Source organism: Schistocerca piceifrons, chromosome 4 (assembly GCF_021461385.2).
Source record: "Schistocerca piceifrons isolate TAMUIC-IGC-003096 chromosome 4, iqSchPice1.1, whole genome shotgun sequence".
NCBI lineage: Eukaryota > Metazoa > Arthropoda > Insecta > Orthoptera > Acrididae > Schistocerca > Schistocerca piceifrons.
The window spans coordinates 712,748,290-712,768,402 of record NC_060141.1 but is presented as its reverse complement, the minus strand read 5'-3'; the positions used below and the strand labels follow the sequence as shown (position 1 = coordinate 712,768,402).

General features: G+C 37.7%; 1 protein-coding gene across 1 annotated transcript in view; it reads left to right on the top strand.

The window, feature by feature from the left end:
- LOC124796127 (protein scarlet-like) overlaps positions 1-20,113 on the top strand; it is a 98,239-nt gene that overhangs the window by 18,083 nt on the left and 60,043 nt on the right. Inside the window, exons 6-7 of the mRNA XM_047260218.1 lie at positions 2,031-2,269; positions 13,983-14,160. Coding sequence (XP_047116174.1) covers positions 2,031-2,269; positions 13,983-14,160 — 417 coding nt within the window. The remainder of the gene's footprint in view (positions 1-2,030; positions 2,270-13,982; positions 14,161-20,113) is intronic.

Here is a 20,113-nt window from a genome sequence, read left to right as displayed (position 1 = left end):
ATTAATGCTCAATCTGGCACACATTTCTCACTAACAAATTGTTCCAGTTTATCCATAAAAACAAAACACACAAACTGGGACTGCTAAAAAAAGCTCTGTAAGCAAACCAAATTGACACTAGTTAGGCAAAACTTAACAATGTGGAGAAAAAGTATTCACTGATCTCAGTGCTGAGTCATTTTCTCCTTGTCCTTATATATGGGGTGTCACAAAAAGGTATGGCCAAACTTTCAGGAAACATTCCTCACACACAAAGAAAGAAAATATGTTATGTGGACATGTGTCCGGAAACACTTACTTTCCATGTTAGAGCTCATTTTATTACTTCTCCTCAAATCACATTAATCATGGAATGGAAACACACAGCAACAGAACGTACCAGCATGACTTCAAACACTTTGTTACAGAAAATGTTCAAAATGTCCTCCGTTAGTGAGGATAGATGTATCCACCCTCTGTTGCATGTAATCCCTGATGCGCTGATGCAGCCCTGGAGAATGGCATATTGTATCGCAGCCGTCCACAATACAAGCACGAAGAGTCTCTACATTTGGTGCCGGTGTTGTGTAGACAAGAGCTTTCAAAGGCCCCCATAAATGAAAGTCAAGAGGGTTGAGGTCAGAAGAGCATGGAGGGCATGGAATTGGTCTGCCTCTACCAATCCATCGGTCACCGAATCTGTTGTTGAGAAGCGTACGAACAATTTGACTGAAATGTGCAGGAGTTCCATCATGCATGAACCACATGTTGTGTCGTACTTGTAAAGGCACATGTTCTAGCAGCACAGGTAGAGTATCCCGTATGAAATCATGATAACATGCTCCATTGAGCGTAGGTGGAAGAACATGGGGCCCAATCAAGACATCACCAACAATGCCTGCACAAACATTGACAGAAAATCAGTGTTGATGATGTGATTGCACAATTGCATGTGGATTCTCGTCAGCCCACACATGTTGATCGTGAAAATTTACAATTTGATCACGTTGGAATGAAGCCTCATCCATAAAGAGAACATTTGCACGGAAATGAGGATTGACACATTGTTGGATGAACCATTCGCAGAAGTGTACCCATGGAGGCCAATCAACTGCTGATAGTGCCTGTGCGCGCTGTACATGGTACGGAAACAACTGGTTCTCCCGTAGCACTCTCCATACAGTGAAGTGGTCAACGTTACCTTGTACAGCAGCAACTTCTCTGACGCTGACATTAGGGTTATCGTCAACTGCACGAAGAATTGCCTCGTCCATTGCAGGTGTCCTCGTCGTTCTAGGTCTTCCCCAGTTGCAAATCATAGGATGGAATGTTCCGTGCTCCCTAAGATGCCAATCAATTGCTTCGAATGTCTTCCTGTTGGGACACCTTCATTCTGGAAATCTGTCTCAATACAAACGTACCGTGCCAGAGCTATTGCCCCATGATAATCCATACATCAAATGGGCATCTGCCAACTCCACATTTGTAAACAATGCACTGACTGCAAAACCACGTTCGTGATGAACACTAACCTGTTGATGCTACGTACTGATGTGCTTGATGTTAGTACTGCAGAACAATGAGTCACGTCTCAACACAAGCACCGAAGTCAACATTACCTTCCTTCAATTGGGCCAACTGGTGGTGAATCGAGGAAGTACACCACATACTGACGAAACTAAAATGAGCTCTAACATGGAAATTAAGCGTTTCCAGACACATGTCCACATAACATCTTTTCTTTGTTTGTGTGTGAGGAATATTTCCTGAAAGTTTGGCCGTACCTTTCTGTAACACCCTGTATATCTCAGTATATACTATTTTTCTTGTTATCAATATGTAGGATGAAAGAAAAGCAGATATTTATTTGTGGTTATATTGTTGCCCGTATTGGTGCTTCTTCTGTAACCTAAGCATTTCTACAGTTTTACCCTTTTTGAGGTGTTACAAATTTGATAACTGTTTAAATTATTTTGCTATTTAAAATGATAATGGTCATTCAGTAACAATGTGAAATTAGTTTTTTAAACTTAAATTGGCATTGTTTCAAGTTGTTAACAGATCCACCTATACTTCTTTGTGATGAACCTACCACTGGGCTTGACAGCTACAATGCTCAACTAATGATACAGAAGCTGAAATCTCTTGCAGCAAGAGGCAAGATAGTTATCTGTTCTGTCCATCAGCCTTCTTCAGAAGTATTCAGATTCTTTGATCACTTAATACTCCTGGCAGAAGGGAGAGTTGCATTTCAAGGAACTCTTTCTGAAGCAGCTGAATTTTTTAAAAGGTTGGTTTTATCAAGTTTTCTGCAGTGTAGTTGGAATAATATGTTTACTGGAGAAAAAGAAAAATCCATCACATTCAAGAAAAATCCACAAAGGAAAATCCAAGATGTAATGTAACAATATTACGAAAAGGATAGTTTCTCCTCATCCTAAAGCGGAGATGTTGAGTCGTAGATAGGCACAACAAAAAGACTGTCAGAAGTGAGCTTTTCGCCATTGAGGCCTTTTTTGGAAACACACACACACACACACACACACACACACATGACTGCAGTCTGGTTGCTGAGACCTCAGCAACCATAGATTGCAGTCATATGTGTGTATTTGTGTGAGTGTGTTTGTGTGTGTATGTTGTCTATTTAAGATAAAAGGCTTGTTGGCTGAAAGTCTTTTTGTTATGACTATCTGCAACTCAGCATCTCCCCTGTATGATGAGTAGTGACTACCATTTTCAAGAAAAATCAGGCATTAAGAAAGGAAAAAAGTAAATTTATTATATATGGTACACAAAAATGACTGACGCTAACATATGTGCTCCGAAGTGCAGTTGAAGTAAAATGTTTATGGGAGAAAAATATGATATATTCTAGAAAATTTAGGAAAAAAGAGAATTTATTATACATGGTACACAAAAATGGATGTTGATAACATACTGAATAAGGAGATTGGTTGAACAGAAATACATGATGTAAACTACTCTAAAAAAACTGACTACAATTTACTCTAGTGCACTGAAAAGAATTAGTTCATCAGGGAAGTGATCAAAATGTATCATAGTCTACAAAGCAAGAAATAAACAAGAAAAAATACACTATTGTGGAGCTGACAGGTTTGAAAAACAACACAGTTGTATCAACATAAGAGTATATTCATTAAACTTGCTGGACATATTGTTGGGTCAAACTGAGCACTCTTCATTAATGTTAGGCAGCAAACATGTTTTTAACATGTTAAAAAGTATTTGTCCTTCCATTCCATCATAATTTCTTCTTGAATGTTACCTGCTGCCTTTCACTATATTATGCCAATTTTTTAAAATCTAGACCTCTGTTTTTAGTGTGTCCTAACCATATCCCTCTGCTACCAGCTACTTCTTAGTTTCCACATTTTCAGATCTCATCTATTTCTAGAAATTTTTTGTTACTTTCCTTCTCATTGTGTTCAACTATTTCTTTCTTTACCTGTGGCTGAGGATGAATTTCGCTAAAAATTCATGAATGGCTTTACGCCTAGGACTATTTCCTCTCTTTTGTCTGACAAAGGAAGCTCTCTCTGGTTCTGAAAATATCTACTTGTGCGGCTGTTTGTCCTTTTGTTTACTGTCACCATTAAAAAGAATTTTCTTTTTGGCTGATTTTACTGCCCAGTCCACACAATTGCAGAGGGTGGATATGCTTCAATGTAAGCCTACCAGGGAAATAGTAGGCAGTTTGGGAAAGAATGCCAGTGTGCACTTGGTATGTTTGCTGGGAGTCTCACATGAGATGTGAATCAGGCTCCACCAGTGGCTGTGGAGCAGGCTCCGCTGGTGGCTGTCGAGCACTGTGGGTACAATTGGCTGCAAATTGTGTCTGATTTTGGCATGAATGATGCTTTCCACTTGGGTTCTGAGGCCGTCATTGGTTCCTTTTGGTGGATGTCTGAACTGTTGTAGAAAGCCACCATCACACACAGAACGCAGGCTAAGTTCGCTACTTGTAACATCATACTCAGGGCTAATTGAAGGTGTCTGACTTACAGCAGAATGGAAGGTCTAAACCAAAGAATCAGATGATTCTGCTATGGTATTGTTTGCAAATTTCTTGACCTCCACTATTGGGTGGAGAGTTTTAGGGTCCCTCTTAATAGAACTGTATGTAGGAAGCAATTAATAGGGTGACAGAGTACATATGATGTGAACATGGGGGTTCTCAGGTTCATCCACTTGGGATCACTGATGAATTGGCTGCTGAAACTGAAGACAGATCAGTGACATTGTTCAAAGTGAAATTCATACTCACAGATCAGAAATAGAAAGGTTTAATATGATGATAGTAAACAGCTGGAGCATCCTTGGGAAGGTCTAGAATTAATATCATTTATTAAAATAGTAATAATGCTCAGATAATGTTAGGAACAGAAAGTTGGTTGAGACTGGAAGTGAACAGCAATGAAATCATAATTCACATTGGAATGTTTATGGTAAGAATTGGTTAGGCATCAATGGTGGTAGTGTATTTACCGCAGTAGTGAATTTGGTAATATCTGGTGAGGCTATTATTGATTCTAAATGTGAATTAAGCATTAAAAATGGGTCAAAAATGGTAACTAGATGCTTTCATACATCATCTGTATCAGATGATGTAGTGCTACACCACTTCACAGAGTACTTGCAGAATTTTGTGAGTAGGTTTCCTAATTATTCTACTGTCAAGGGGGGGGGGGGGGTACTGCAAGTTTCCAAGTATAGAGTGGGAAAGATATGCAATCAAAACTTGTGCCAGAGACAAGGATTCATGTGATATTGTTCTGAATTTTTTTCCCACAAATTACTTCAAGCAGATAACCAGCTCATCAAGGTAATGTCTTAGACCTTCTAGTGATAAACAGACCTGAAATTTTCAAACCAGCTAACACAGAGGAGGCATCAGTGATCATAGGTCACTGGTAGAATCAGTGACTGCAGGTGTTACAAGGACTGTTAAGAAAGGTAGGAATATGGTTTTGCTTTACAAGAGTGACAGGATACAAATTGCTGAGTATCTTAGTAGTCAGAACAAAATATTTGGTGCTGAGGATGAAGATATAGAACACAACTGGAGGGAATTAGAAATTATTGTTCACTATGTCTCAGACAAGGACATTCTGTGCAAGGTGTTAAAGGGAAGGGAAAGGCACACCAGGGTTTTTATAGCCATTAGAAAACTTCTCCATAACCAAAGAGAGCTTCATCACAAATTTAAGAGACATCAAAATGTAAATGTCAAACAAAAGCTAGAAGAAGTGACAATGAGATAAGTGATCAATAATTTGAAAAGTGCAAATTTGCCAACAAAGAGGTTTTGGTCTTATGTGGAATCAGTAATAGGTTTGAAATCATCTGTTCAGCACACAGTGTCCATACCAGTGCCGAAACAGAATACAGAATTCAATCTTCCAAAATTGTTTCACCATGAAAAATCATAATACAAACCCTCCCTTTAATCATCAAATGAATGCTGAAATGGCAGATATTGAGATAACTGATCACAGAATACAAAAGCAACTACAGCTGGTTTCATTTGATTTTATCAGGGAAGCAAAAACAACATTGATCAAGCCCGCTGCTGCCTGCACCGAAACAGAGCTTATTATGCAGTATCATTCCTTGTGTCTCTAGTAAAGCCACCCAATGCCCTTGAACAGTGCAAGGAGATCTTTTACCAGTGCTTTGCTAGACAGAATTTCTTCAAGTCTGTTGATCCAAATATTCTGTATCTTTTAATCTCCAATGCCTTGCATTTAAAGATCAACTGTGATGCAGTTCCCTTGCCACATCACATATCCTACATTTGGGGTCTTCTATTATCCCCAATAGATGTAGGTGTTTTTTGAAATTCCCATGGCCTGTCAATAGTCCAACCAAGAGTTTCATTTCTCTCCTGTTCAAGCCCGGGATTGAGAGACTTCTCTTAGAACATGGCTTCAACATCAATACATTGCCAAGTTTTTGCCTTTGGACCTTAGTCCAATTTTCTATGTGCGGTCTCCTTGTCCAGTTTCATAGTTTTATTTTTATCATCACTTTGGTGGTTGTCAGGATAGGATTCAGTCCAATAAATGGTGTCATTGCCCCTATCCTGACCAACCTATTGGCTTACTCATTACCACTAATTCCTGAGTGACCAGGGACCCACAATAGGCTTACCCTACTGTATTCCCCTAGCTCCACAAGGACTTTGTGGTATTCTGCCATGATCTTTGATCTTGTTGCAGAGGCTGCCAGTGCTTTCAGAGCTGCTTGGATGTCTGAATAAATGAAATTGCAATGACCTCTGTAGCACCTCCGCAAATTCTCACACACCTTGATAACAGATATTTCTGCTTGAACCACTGTGGCCATCTTCCCTAGAGAGATTGCATTTTCTAGCCTTGGCTACACTCTGTATACCCCAGCCCCAACACCTTGGTCTGTTTTTGAACCATCAGTGACCCAGACTATGTCCCCAGTATGATGTCAAAATTTGTTCTCCCAGAGCTCTCTACTTCCAATTACTACATTGAAAGGCTTATTGAAGCAGCTGGGAGTTATTACATAGTTGGCTGGGATTTCCCCAACCATATCTATGTCTACCTCACTCAGTATTTTAGTGTGAGATCCTGGATACCCTAGTGAGTTCCAGTTTTTGTCAGTCTTTAACCTCTGTGCTCCAGCTGCTGCCTCCATCTTTACCCACAGGTGTAATGGGGGCATGTCCAGCATGGTTCCCATCCCAGCAGTGGGTGTGTTGCTAATTCCACCTGTAATGGCTAAGCAGGCCAATCTCTGCACCTTAGCAAGCTACTTAGCAGCTGCCTGCTGCTCTACCTTTTTTCACCACACTGTAGCTCCATAAATGATTACAGGTCTTACTACTATGGTGTGTATCCAGTACATCCTCTTGGAGCTTAAGCCCCAGTTTTTACCACAAGCTCTCCTGGTACTCATTAGAGTACCTTTTGCCTTGGAACCGGTGCTCCTTACATGAGGGGTCCGCAAAAGTTTCTCATCCAAGGTTCTCCCTAGATATTTCACTATCCCCTTCACTGATAGAGTTTCATTGAGAAGCTCAAGATTCCAATATGTGTGTTGGATCTGATTCCTCGTAAATGGTACTACAACAGCCTTCTTAGGATTGATCCTTAGATCCTGTTTCCTGCACCAGTTTTGCACAATATTCAATGCTCCTTGTGCCCTAGCTATGACTGTATTTGAAAATTTGCGAAGTATTACTACAACAAGTTTGTTTCCATATCTCTGAAAAAAAATACTGTCTAGAGTTTAATTCTACAATGAGTGCATTCACTACAAGGTTCTGCACTAGAGGAGACAGGGCCCCTCCTTGTGGACAGCCTCTGGTGGTGTGGATTATCATTTTTCCTAGCATCATGGTGGCTTCTACCTTTCTACCACTAAGCCTGGCTCTAATCCTCCTGCAAATGGTGGTCTCCAAGCCATGCACCTCTGCTCCCTTAATCATGGATTTGAAGGTCATGTTGCTAAAAGCCCCTTCAAAGTCCATGAAGATGCAGAGGGTTATTTCCTGAAAGTGTAGTGCTTTCTCCACCTTCCCACCAAGTTGGTGGAGTGCTGTTTCACACTGTTTTCCTGGTTGGTATGCATGTTGGTGCATGCACACTGAGCAGTTTTTCTCAATTCTCCCTGGATTTGGAATGAAGACAAACTTCACTGCCCCCCAGACATTAGGAAGGATTCCTACTGCTAGGATAACCCTCAATAATCTGCATAGGAATCATATTAAATTCACTCCTGCCCTTGTTGCAGGAGCACTGGAAAAATTCCAGTTGGACCATTTGACTTGAATGGTTGGAATGTTCCCACCAACCGCTGGATTTTACTATGGTCAACACATTCTCTGGCAGATTCACAGTTCTCTCTTGAAATACCTGAAAACCGATACCTTACGGGGATCTCATCCTGGTCTATGTTGTCTGTCAGAGTACATTGAGGAAAATGAGTCTTGAGGAGTAGTCCCAGCATTTCATGTGCTGCCCTTGTATACTCCCCATCCTCTTTCCTTAAAGTTCCTTCTGGATTAGTAGGTATCATAGTGAGGATTTTGTGAGGTCAGGTCTGAACAGCCATACCCTCTACCTCCTCACAGAATACCTTCCAGGACGCCTGCTTTGCTTGCTTGGTTGCAAGATTGTATTTGACAAGAGCCTCCCAATATTCTGCCCATTGTCCTTTCCTTCTCGCAAGGTTAAACAGTCTTCATACCTGTTTCCTCTGTGTTTCCAGGCTGTTGTTCCACCAAGATACGTTCCTCTTTGTGCACTTCTTGGTGCTGTTGGTTAGTAGTGAAAAGGCTTCTGGACTAGACAATATTCCTATAGGATTCTACAAAGATTACTTGAAACAACTTACTTCCCTTCTAGTACCAGTTTATTATGAGTCTCCAGAGCAGTTAAGGGTATCTAGCAAGTGGAAAAAAGCATAGGTCATTCCTATTTTCAAGAAGAATTGCAGGAAAGACACTCATAATTGTAGGCCTTTATCACTGACATCAGTCTACTATCGAATTCTGAAACATGTTTTATGTTAATATATTATGAAGCTTTTGCAGAAAGAAATCTCCTCTAGTAAAATCAACATGGATTCCACAAACACAAAGATCTCACACAATTCAGCTTGCTCTATTTCTCATGATATGCAGCACATTACAGCAGTGTAGACAGCGGCACTCAGGTTGATGCCATGTTCTTGACTTCAGGAAGGCATTTGGTAAAAAAGTATGAGCTTACTGATTATTGGACCAGATTTTTAACTGGATTTAAAAGTTATTTGCTGATAAAAACTAAACACATCACGCTTAACAGAACAGAACTGACAGATGTAAAGGTAATTTCAGGAATATCCCAAGGAAGTGTGTTTGGGCTATTTCTGTTTACAATATATGTAAATGATCTGGTAGATAATGGCCATAAGGCTGTTTGCAGATGATGCAGTTATCTATAAGAAGGTTGTAATGCCAGAAGACTGTATTGGTTTGTAGGAGGACCTGGACCTGCAGTGCATTGATGAATGGTGCAGGGATTGGCAGTTGACCCTGAACATAAATAAATGTAACACATTGTGCATATGTAGGAGGAGAAATCCACTGCTGTACAACTGTACTATTGACAACAAATTGCTGAACACAGTATATACTGTAAAGTATTTATCAGTAACCTTCCAAAGTGACCTTAAATGAATTGACCACATAAAACAAACAGCAGGAAAAGCAGATGCTAGTCTGAGATTCATAGGGAGAATCTTAAGGAAATGTAACTCATCCATGATAGAAGTGGCTTATAAAACATTTGTCTGACTGATTGTTGATACTGCTCATCTGTCTGATACCCATGCCAAATAGGGTTAATAGAAGAGATGCAGAAGATCCAGCAAAGTGCAGCACATTTCATCAAAGGGTCATTTAGTCAGAATGAGAGCATTACAGAGATTCTTAACAAAGTCCAGTGGAAGATGTTGCTAAGAGGCATTGCACATTATGAAAAGGTTGACTATCAAAATTCCAAAAGAGAATGTTCCATGAAAAGTTGGACAACATATTACTCATCCTTCATACAGCTCACAAAATGATCATAGCATGAAAATTTGTGTCATTAGTGCTAATACAGAGGTTAACTGACAATCATTCTTTCCACACACCACTCACAAATGGAACAGGGCAGGGATGATCAGTTACTGGTTCTGGAAGTACCCTTCATGAGATACCATCAGATGGGTTGCGAAGTATTGATGTAGATGTTCAGAAACTTTCCTTTGAAATGGAAAGGCTGCAAGGTCTGAAGGGATATTTGAGGAACTACACAAATACTCAAATACTGTGGATCTGCCACTAAATGCTGGATTGCTTCTTTTTATAGCTGCATGTTGGAATGGGAACAGACTATAGTCAATCTTCAGGAAAACTGAAATTACTGTAATGCTCAAAGCAGGGAAGAGACCCAGACCTTCCACAAAGCTACAAACCAATGGCACTGATCTCCATCACATTCCCATTGTTTGAACTACAGTATTGATATTGTACAGAACAAGACTGGCAACTGATGCACTAACTCTAGTGCAATGAGTTAGATTCCACCCCAATTATAACTAAAATGATCATGTCCTGTCCTTAATTCCTTATTTAGAAACCGATTTAAGAAGAAAGAAAAAATATGTTTTCTTTATAGGCTACCCTATAGCATATGACAACATCTGTAGTGAGGGATTGTAGTGAAGTGCCCTTCCATACATAAAGATCATCTCAGCAGTGTTAAGTGTATAGCAGCACAACCACATGCTAGGGTTTCTTCCTGTTCCAGTTGTATATATGGTGCAAAGAGAAGGACTTCTTAAAAGCCATATGTTTGCTGAACTTAGTCTAATCTTGTCTTCACAGTCCCTGTGGGAGTGATAGGCAAGAATCTGAAGAATATTCTGCACTTATCACTTAAAGTTGGTTCTTGAAACACTGTAAGTAGATTCTCTTGGGGTAGTTTGCATCTGTACTAAGCATCTGTCATATCAGTTTTTTTAGGCATCTCTGTGATGCTCTCCCATTGATGAAACAAACCTATCACCAGTCATGCTGCTTTCTTTGTGTACATTGAACATCCATCTGTTAGTCCTATTTGGTATGCTTCCCACACATTTGAGCAATATTTTAAGATGTAATGCAGTCTTCTGGAAAAAATGAAGTCAATCTGTAGACTGAATGTTTTCCAGTATCTTGCCAGTGAACCAAAGTTTGCTAACTGCCTTACCTACAATTGAAATTATGTGATCATTCCATCTCATAACCTATGAATTGTCACATCCAGGTATTTGTGTGACTTGACTGATTTCAATTGTGACTCACTGATGCTACAGTCAAAGGCTACTAATTTTCTGTGTTTTGTGAAGCATACAATTTTACATTCCTGAAAATTTAAAACAAAATTGTCAGGCTTTTCACCACATTTTAATCTTATTAAGATCTGACTGGGTATCTGTACAGCATTTTTGGGATATTATTTCATCATAGTTAATTGTATCATCCACAAAAATGCTTGAGTTTACTATTATTGTTTGCACATCATTAACATACAACATAAACAACAAAGGTCCCATACACTTTCCTAGAGCATGCCTGGAGTTACATCTTCTTCTGTTTATCATTTGCTAGAAATCTCCTATCCAGTCACAAACATTAGTGGGGCACTGAGTGACACACTTTTTGCAAGTCAAAAAATACTGTATCCACCTGATTTCTTGATCCATGGCTACCAGGCTGCCATGTGAAAAAAGTGCAAGTTGGATTTGGTGCGACTGATGTTTTCAGATTCCAGGCTCATTGATATAGAGTGGAGCAGTCTGTTTCAAATAGTTCATTATATTTTAGCTCCGAATATGTTCTAAGGTTCTACAAAAGATGAGATTTGGCAGTAGTTTTGTGGATCACTTCCGCTATCTTTGTTATTCTTGATTTTGATTTGTGCTTCCTTCCAATCACTGGGCATAGTTTTTTATTTGAGAGATCTGGGGTTTATTATTGTTAAAATGGGAGATAACTCAGCTGCAAATTCCATATACACTGGTGTCCAAAATTAAAGCTACAGTAGAAATTTTGCAAGGTTGCTTTTATTCTGCCACAAAACACTATAAAAAGGTGATATCAATGCAGAAACAATTTAAAGAATACAGAACGTAAACAATGGCAATATGCACAATGGTAGGACAAAATGTTCTTCATTTTTTCCAACTTAACTGGTTTGAACACACTTTACCACGACTGGTTAATCAGCTTGATATGCAGTGTGACCACCTCTGGCAGCAGTACAGGTCTGACAACAAAAGAGCATACTGTATATGATGTCATCAGTCTTATGTTGAGGCAATAAGGTCAATTCTTCTTGCAGAGCTGCTCACAAGTCTTGGAGAGTGGTTGGTGGATGCTGACATGACACAGCTATGGGAGTCAAATCAGGAGAGCAATCAGACCATGCCAGTAACACAATATCTTTGATTTCCAAGAAAATATCAACCACCCATGCTGTATGAGGTCAAGCATTATTCTTCTTCAGTATGAAGTCTGAGCCCACAGCACCTTACAACAACTGTACATGAGGTCACAAGATTTCATCACAATACCTGGTAGCAATCAAACCTTGCCAAGAGATGTTAGAGTGGCTAGCATAATCCGTGCCCATACCATTAAGGATGCTCCTCGATATCGGTATCTTTGCACAAAGTTTGGGTCCCAAAATTATTTCCATGTTCCCTCCAGATGCAAATCCATTGAGAATCACTCACAACACCAAATTGGGACCCATCTGTGAAAAGAATGTTGGCCTTCTGTTCAACCATCCAGATGGCATGTTGACAACTCCACTATAAACGTTCCTTCTGTGAAGATGTGTCAAAGGTACACATACAGCAGATCTCTGACAATAAAGGCTACTATGTCAAAGTCTTGCATGCACCATTTTGCCTTGATACAACATGTCAAGTGGGTGGTGTGAGGTAAAATGCCAGTTGCTGTGTAGTACTAAGGTGGTATCATTGTGCCCTTACAGCCAAATAATGCCCCTCTCAACCATGCCCTGGTCTCTGGGACACAGTTTTGATCTCTGTAAACTATAGATGTATCTGAGAAATAACAGAATGATTCACATTAAGCCATTGGGCCATATCAGTTTGAGACTGTCCTGCTTCCATTCTTCCTATAGCCCTCCATTGCAGAGTGTCCGGTAGGTGTCTCCTCTGTGCCATACTGCACCATCTGTGACTGTGCACACAGGGATTATGACTGTGGGATTACCCAGCAAACACTACCCCATTTGATAGGTGCCCCAACATCATGGTTGGCATGGTTGTCTGTTGACTGGAATACTATCTTCCGTAGTATAGAACATGATGATACAGACATCTGCTGACAGTTTGTGTGATTATATCATGCATAGGATGGGAAAATAGTGGTTTGTTGCTTTAATTTTGGACACCAGTGTAGAATTTTGAAGGAATTCCATTGGGTCCTGCAGCATTGTTTACTTTTAGAAATTTCAGCTGTTTCTCACCATCACTGACACTAATATCTATATCACTCATATATGTAGTGGTGAGAGGAGTAAACTGTGATTAACTGTGAAATTCAAGATAGAACACTAGTGCTTCAGAAAAATTTCCACCAAAGGATTTTGTGCTTTAAATGTAAGTAAATATAATAGTTACACAAATGCTAAATGTGAGCAAAAATATCAATTTACAAAAGGTGATTACCAGTTGTGCCAAAAACTTACAAAGGAGAATTGTACAAATGAGATCATCGCAGTGTAAGTACATAAGATCATATGCCTGAAACATGAACATAAATACTATGAAAGGAATAAGAAGATAGTGAAATGAGGCTCACAAAATGTGTACAACAAACAAAGCATGTAAAGGGAAAAACTGGCCATGCATCTCTCAAAAATACTGCTTTCAATCTCTTTGTCAAAACTGTATAGAAGTATGAAGAATTAAGTATAAACAGTTCAGCAATAATAATCCTCAATATATAACTTATTGATCATTTCCAAATATGCCAGGAGATGTTCTTTACCCCTTCCAGCCTAAAGTGCTGTTCTTCTTCCAACAGATTTTGATTTTCTCTAACACTTACAGAAATTTTCTGTCTACTCAACATCTTCACAGGAGATGCAGATGTTTATCACAATTCAAGGTTGTAGACATTTATGATAAAAGAATATAAAAATTGATATCACAGTATAACTATTATTTAAATACCAATGGTGAATGTACTGAAACATAACTCAACAATTTCTGTATATATTTCAAAAAATGTTTCTGTAAATAGCGCAAAGGAATCTTAGTTTCTAAATGAATCTAAGATATCTTTTTGTAATTTTTGCTGTATTTGTCTGTGCATGTTGTACCATCTAATGTGTAATAATGGCTCATTACCATCAGTACACATGCTTCACTAACTAAATTCATGTATTTCTTTACAGATTAGGGTACATGTGCCCAGACTCTTTCAATCCAGCAGATTTCTACATAAAACAGCTCTCTGTAATTACTGATTATGAGGAAGAATGCTTGAAAAACATCAGAAAAATTTGTACTGCATTTTTACAATCAGATTATTCTAAGGCCTTGGAAAAGAAACCTGACACTACCCCAGCAGAGGTAAGAAATCAGTGTTAATGTAAAAATTATCACTACATGAAAAGAATCTAATGTATGTTTAACTAGCCTCCATACCCTCAAAAAATCAATTTAGCAAGTACAATCTGTTGAACATTACATTCCAAACAGAGAAGTAAGGTAGTAATTTAGAGTCTAATTGTCTCCACACATAATGTATTGTAGTTAAATTAAGAAAAAACAGGGACAACTAAGCAAATTATTTCAAGCAGATAACCCAAAGCACTTTGTATATTAATATGCAGTATCTAGGCATAAAGTCAACAAACTTCCATGCTCATTGGATCACTTTAATTTCAGTGGTAGTATGACTGTATAGAATGGTAGTGCATCTGCTGAAGTTAAGAGAAGTGTGATTCTATCCATAAAGGTAAAATTAGAAGCTGCAGATACAAGGCTACCAAGAAAAGATATTCCAACTGCTTTGTATCATTTGTAAAACTGCTGAAGAAGCTGATACTCTTGCTGCTTAAACATAAAGACTGTAGAGTATTAATATTTGATGATATCAATATGGATAATATATTTAAGAGTAAAATGTCAACTATCTGCTAAATACATTAAGATTTCTTAACTTTTATTACACAAACAAAAATTCTACATGGCAGTTAGGGTACCTGGATAGTGTAATACAAATTTTCTTTTTAACAAAACACAACTTGCTATAGTCAAACTGTGCATATAGCAAATTTGGAAAAACTAGGAGACTGGTTAATGATTTAAGCATAAACTAATTGTTAAACATAATGAACCCAATTAAACATGCATAAATAAGAAATATCAAAAAGCTGGGCAATGGCGGATAGTTCCAAATGAAGTGGTATACAGAGAACTGGAGCCCATACGAAAGAAAAGGATCTCTTTTTGTGGTCACATTCTGAGGACACCAGAAACCAGATTATCAAGGAAAATTATTGAGAAACTCTGGAATTTGAAACAACAAGGAGGATGGCTTAAGGAAATAAGAGAGGATATGGAAGAACTGGAAATAACTCTGGATGATTTGCAGAACAAAACGCCAAATTTAAAGAAGTTGAGGGATACAGAAATAAGATTTTAACCAAAAATTGACAAACGACATACAATGAAAAGGGTATTTACAGATAAGGAACGACAAAAAGCATCGGAACGAATGAAGAGATACTGGGCCACTCGGAAGGGGAAAATACCAAAGAAGAGGACCAGAAATGATTGACTGAAGTGGTCCAATCAGGCCGTAAAAGCAGAAGAACCCAATTAAATAGGGAAAATATTATGACTTATAATGCAGGTATCATAAATGAACAAAAAATTCTTGGGCTTGTTAACTGAAAATTTTAATGCATGTTGTCCTAAATATTACAAGGAAACATAAAATTAAAGTCACTATACTAACATACAAAATCTACAAGAAATGATGTACCTCACATCAGAATAAAATAATAATAATGATGGTAATCCCTTAAGGGTCAAAGCGTACCAATGATGACAAGGAAATGTATGTGAAAGGGGCAAAGATTTAAATGCCTGAAGTTAAAGTAGCAAAATGCAAAGGAAATGGCGTATACATACTGAACTCTGTGAATATTTGCAAAGTTAAATTGGATGACAATGAAATCCATCAGATACCAATTGTACCTAACATTCTAAATGCACATTTCCTAGTCACAGTCAACTGATACCAACATAGAAGATAGAAGTAAGGCAGAGACACTACTGTCAGGACTAAAAAACAAACTAACAGACAGCTTTCACTTGATTTGTGTGTGGAGAATGTAAGTCAAATGGTCATTTGCTAAGCTCAGAAATTCTATATTACAGGATTACCATGGTTCCTCAAATTATCTTATTAAATACATAAGAAAATAAATTTTACTTCCATTGACTAAGCTAATTTGTAAAATATTAAATGAAGACAATTATCTACAATGTTTCAAAATATCTATAGTTCTATCAGTTTATAAGACAGAAGATGTAGCATCTCTGGATAACTATTAACCTATTTCACTTACGCCTATAATATAAAAAATTTAGAATACAGGAAGTATAAGCAGCTAAGAAAGTATTTTGAATTTACAAATATACTTACCTCCTCAGAGATCCAGCCTGTCAACAGTCAAACCAGTTGAAAAGTGGTGGCAAATGCATTTATTTTTAAAATAAATATATAATCTTTGCAGCACTTTTTGATATAAGAAAAGCAATTGATGTGATACTAGTATCCCATAATGATTTTGTCAGAAAACTTCAGTACTTTTGAGTAGGAGAGAATTCAGCCCTTCTTAAGCAACAGCAAGCATCTAATGAACATAAAAAGTAGTTACAAACAGTGTACCTCACAGATAGATTCTTGGATCTATCCTGTTCATTATTGATGTAAAAGATTTACTTACAATTGTGTCATCTACACTGTGCTACACTGAAATCACAAAATACTAATCACATGTGATACCATCCTTAAAAATGTGCAACACAGAATGATGGTGCCGATGAAGAAATATATCAGTTGGTTTCAGGTTAATGTATTACAGATAAAGACAGTAAAACTAAAGGCATTGTATTCAGTCTGAATCATTCCAGTCATGATAATAAAACAATCACACTACCAAAATTTCCCATAGGCCAACACAGCTGGGGTATTAATGCTGTAAAAGTATGTGACAGACTGGTACATGTGGTCTGTCTGCATTAGTAAGTAACTAATATATATGCATATTTCTTATTCTCCCACTTCCATTGGAACTATGGGATATCAATATAAATTCCCCATCAGTTCTGTTTGTGGACGATACTTCTGTTTCAATTGAAGATGATGCAGAAAAAATTCAGAGCTCCATTGTGAACACAATGGGTGCTCTAGAAAACTGGTTCCAGTTAAATGGCTTGAAACTGAACATTGCAAAAACCAATATGGTACATTTCAAAACCAAACATTTGAAATGTGTAGATCTTAAAATACATCATCACAATAATCCTATGGAAGAAGTTAACACAGTCAAATTCCTAGGACTAAATGTGGACAACAACTTAAACTAGAGTAAACATATTGAGTTCCTATCAAATAAACTAAACAGCTTGGCATTTGAAATGCAAATACTAGCAAACTCTACTGACATGAGTACACGAAAAATAGCATATCATAGTTATTTTGAATCTGTCATTAGGTATGGTATCATTTTCTGTGGAAATTCAAGTAGTGTATCTCGAATACTGAAACTGCAAAAGAAAATTATAAGATACATGTGTAGTGCACAACAAACAGAATCTTGTTGCCCATTATTTCGGAACCTGCAAATCCTAACAGTTCCCTCCATATACATTTATGAAATTATAATCCTTGTACACAGCAGACAAAAATTATTTGAGGAAAATCATTTTAACCACACATACAACACAAGAAATAAAAATAATTTTATGTTATCCACACACCATTTTAAATTATATGCACGAACTCCACAGTATATAGGGATGACAATATATAACAAGCTAATGGGCAAAAATATATTTAATATGAAGCCAGAGAGTCTAAAAATAAGGCTACAGCAGATTCTGTGGGAGAAATGCTACCATTCAGTAGAAGAATTCATGGAGGATGACATGATAATTTGAGCAAGGGGTAATTAATTGTTAGTCTTTTATTGTATGTGTAACAAAATTGTATTATTATTATGATACCATTTGTTAAAATCAGTTCTTGTAATTAAGTGTTAGTTTTTTTATTATATGTGTATTTTTATATTGTATTATTTTTATGGTACCATTTGTTAAAATCAAATGTTGGATGTATATGGTAAAACTTCACCAAAATTTTGACGTGTCCCCTGTACCTGAATCAAATGATTTAGATTATGTACATTATGAGACTAATAAACCACAATTCATAATTCACAAGATAATTCTGTAGGTTTGAAGTTTGTGTTGATGTGATAGTAGAAAGCTATCAGGTGCATCACAGCACCTAGAGCATGTAAATCATGTAGGTATTATTTCAGACAAATGAATATGACAGTACCTAGTCCATTTAGACACCTGTGTGCAAAACTTAATTATGATAGTAACTTCTGCATGATGTGTCACTGCCGAGATGCATAGTTCAATGAAACTTGGACCATACATAAGAAAGGACTACCACAGTATAGTACAGAAAGTAACTGAAAGAGATATGCAATGAGACTAACAGATATGACACTTTTATTCAAAGACAACAATTCACTGAAGTCACAATACAATGATTTATGATGGCCCTCTGGACATTATTAAAGGTGGGATATGATTCTTAATAGCTTGTGTGATCACCTTAGGTGGCAATGCATGCTCTGTAATGTGCTACCATGTAACCACAAAGATGGTAAGAAGTTCTTATAGTAGGACATTACATTTCTCCACCAGCAGAGTTGAGAAATGCTGGATGGTCATTGGTGCATGCGGACATGCTGCAATACATCTCCTCGCTGCATACCACACATGTTCTGTGGAATTTAAGTTGGGGGAACGGGCAGGCCAATCTATTCGTCAAATACCTCCTAGTTCCAAGAGCTCCTCCACCCATACAGTTAGATGCAATCATGCACTGTCATCCATAAAAATGAAGTCAAGGTCAAATGCACCCATGAAAATATGCACATGAGGAAGCAGTACAGTGACACAATCGTGACTGGTGAGTACACTATGTTCAAAGATTCAGAGGTCAGTACATCCAGGCGAAATTATGCCTCATCACAAAGTGACATCTGGACTGCCAAAATGATCGTTTTCAAAAATGTTCCTAGGTGCATTATGTAACTCCATATGGCAAGAGGTAGCAACGTGTAATGCACCCAGAAACATTGTTGAACATGACTGTTTTGGTGGTCCAAGTGTTGTGGTGGGGAAGCTTGATGTTACATGGGTGTACTGATCTCCAAATCTTTGAACATGGCACACTCAGTGGTCCACATTACTATACTCCTTTATCATTCAACCCTGACTTCATTTTTGTGGATGACAATCTCCAACTGCATTTAACTGTGCAGGAGAGAACATACTTGGTGAACAGATTGGCCTTCCCATTCCCCCGCTAAAATCACATTGAGTATGTGTAGGATGAATTGGGGAGACATACTGCAGCATGTCCACATGCACCAATAACCACTAAGCAGTTGTCAGTGGTGCTGGCAGAGGAATGGAATGCCCAACTACACAAACTCCTCACCAACCTTGTGGCCAGCATGGGAGTACATTACAGAGAATGCATTGGCATCCATTGTGGTCATGTACTCTATTAAGAACTGTCTTCCACCTTTTGGATTGTCCAGGGGACCATTATAAATTGCAATGACTCCAGTGCAGTTATTTTCTTTGAATAAAAGTGTCATTCCTGTCAATCACATTTCACATTTATTTCAGTTACCTTATTTACCATATTGTACCAGTTCTTGTTATGTATGGTTCAAGTTCCTTCAAGCTATATTACTTGGCAGTGACACATCATGTGGAAGTTATTTTTTGCACATAAGAGTATGTAAATGCTTTGCGTTTGTTAAAAGCAACAGAAATAAGTATAAAATAAGGATGTCAGTTTGCAACATTAAATTTACGTGCCATATGCTAGGCTAACAGAGACTTTCATAATGTTGTCATATACTTGTAATAGCTACAAATATCTTAGGTTTTTATACTTCAGCAAGTATTGTGAAAGTGCCTACACAGCTTCAGTAAATAGATTTAAAACTAGAGTTGCAAAATGGATGAGAAGTAAAAGTTGTTAATTTACTCAAGCATTCTAGGAGTTATCTATGTTTTTATGTTAATGAACTAAGGATAAACCACAGACTGAATTATGTAACCATATCTTAATTTATGTATCTATTTCATACTAATTTTTTGTACTTATTGTCATTCACTTAGGTATTTAACTATCTCTTGGACAAGGCAGATTGAAATTTAAAATGTTCAAAGGTGAATAAAGTTTTTGATA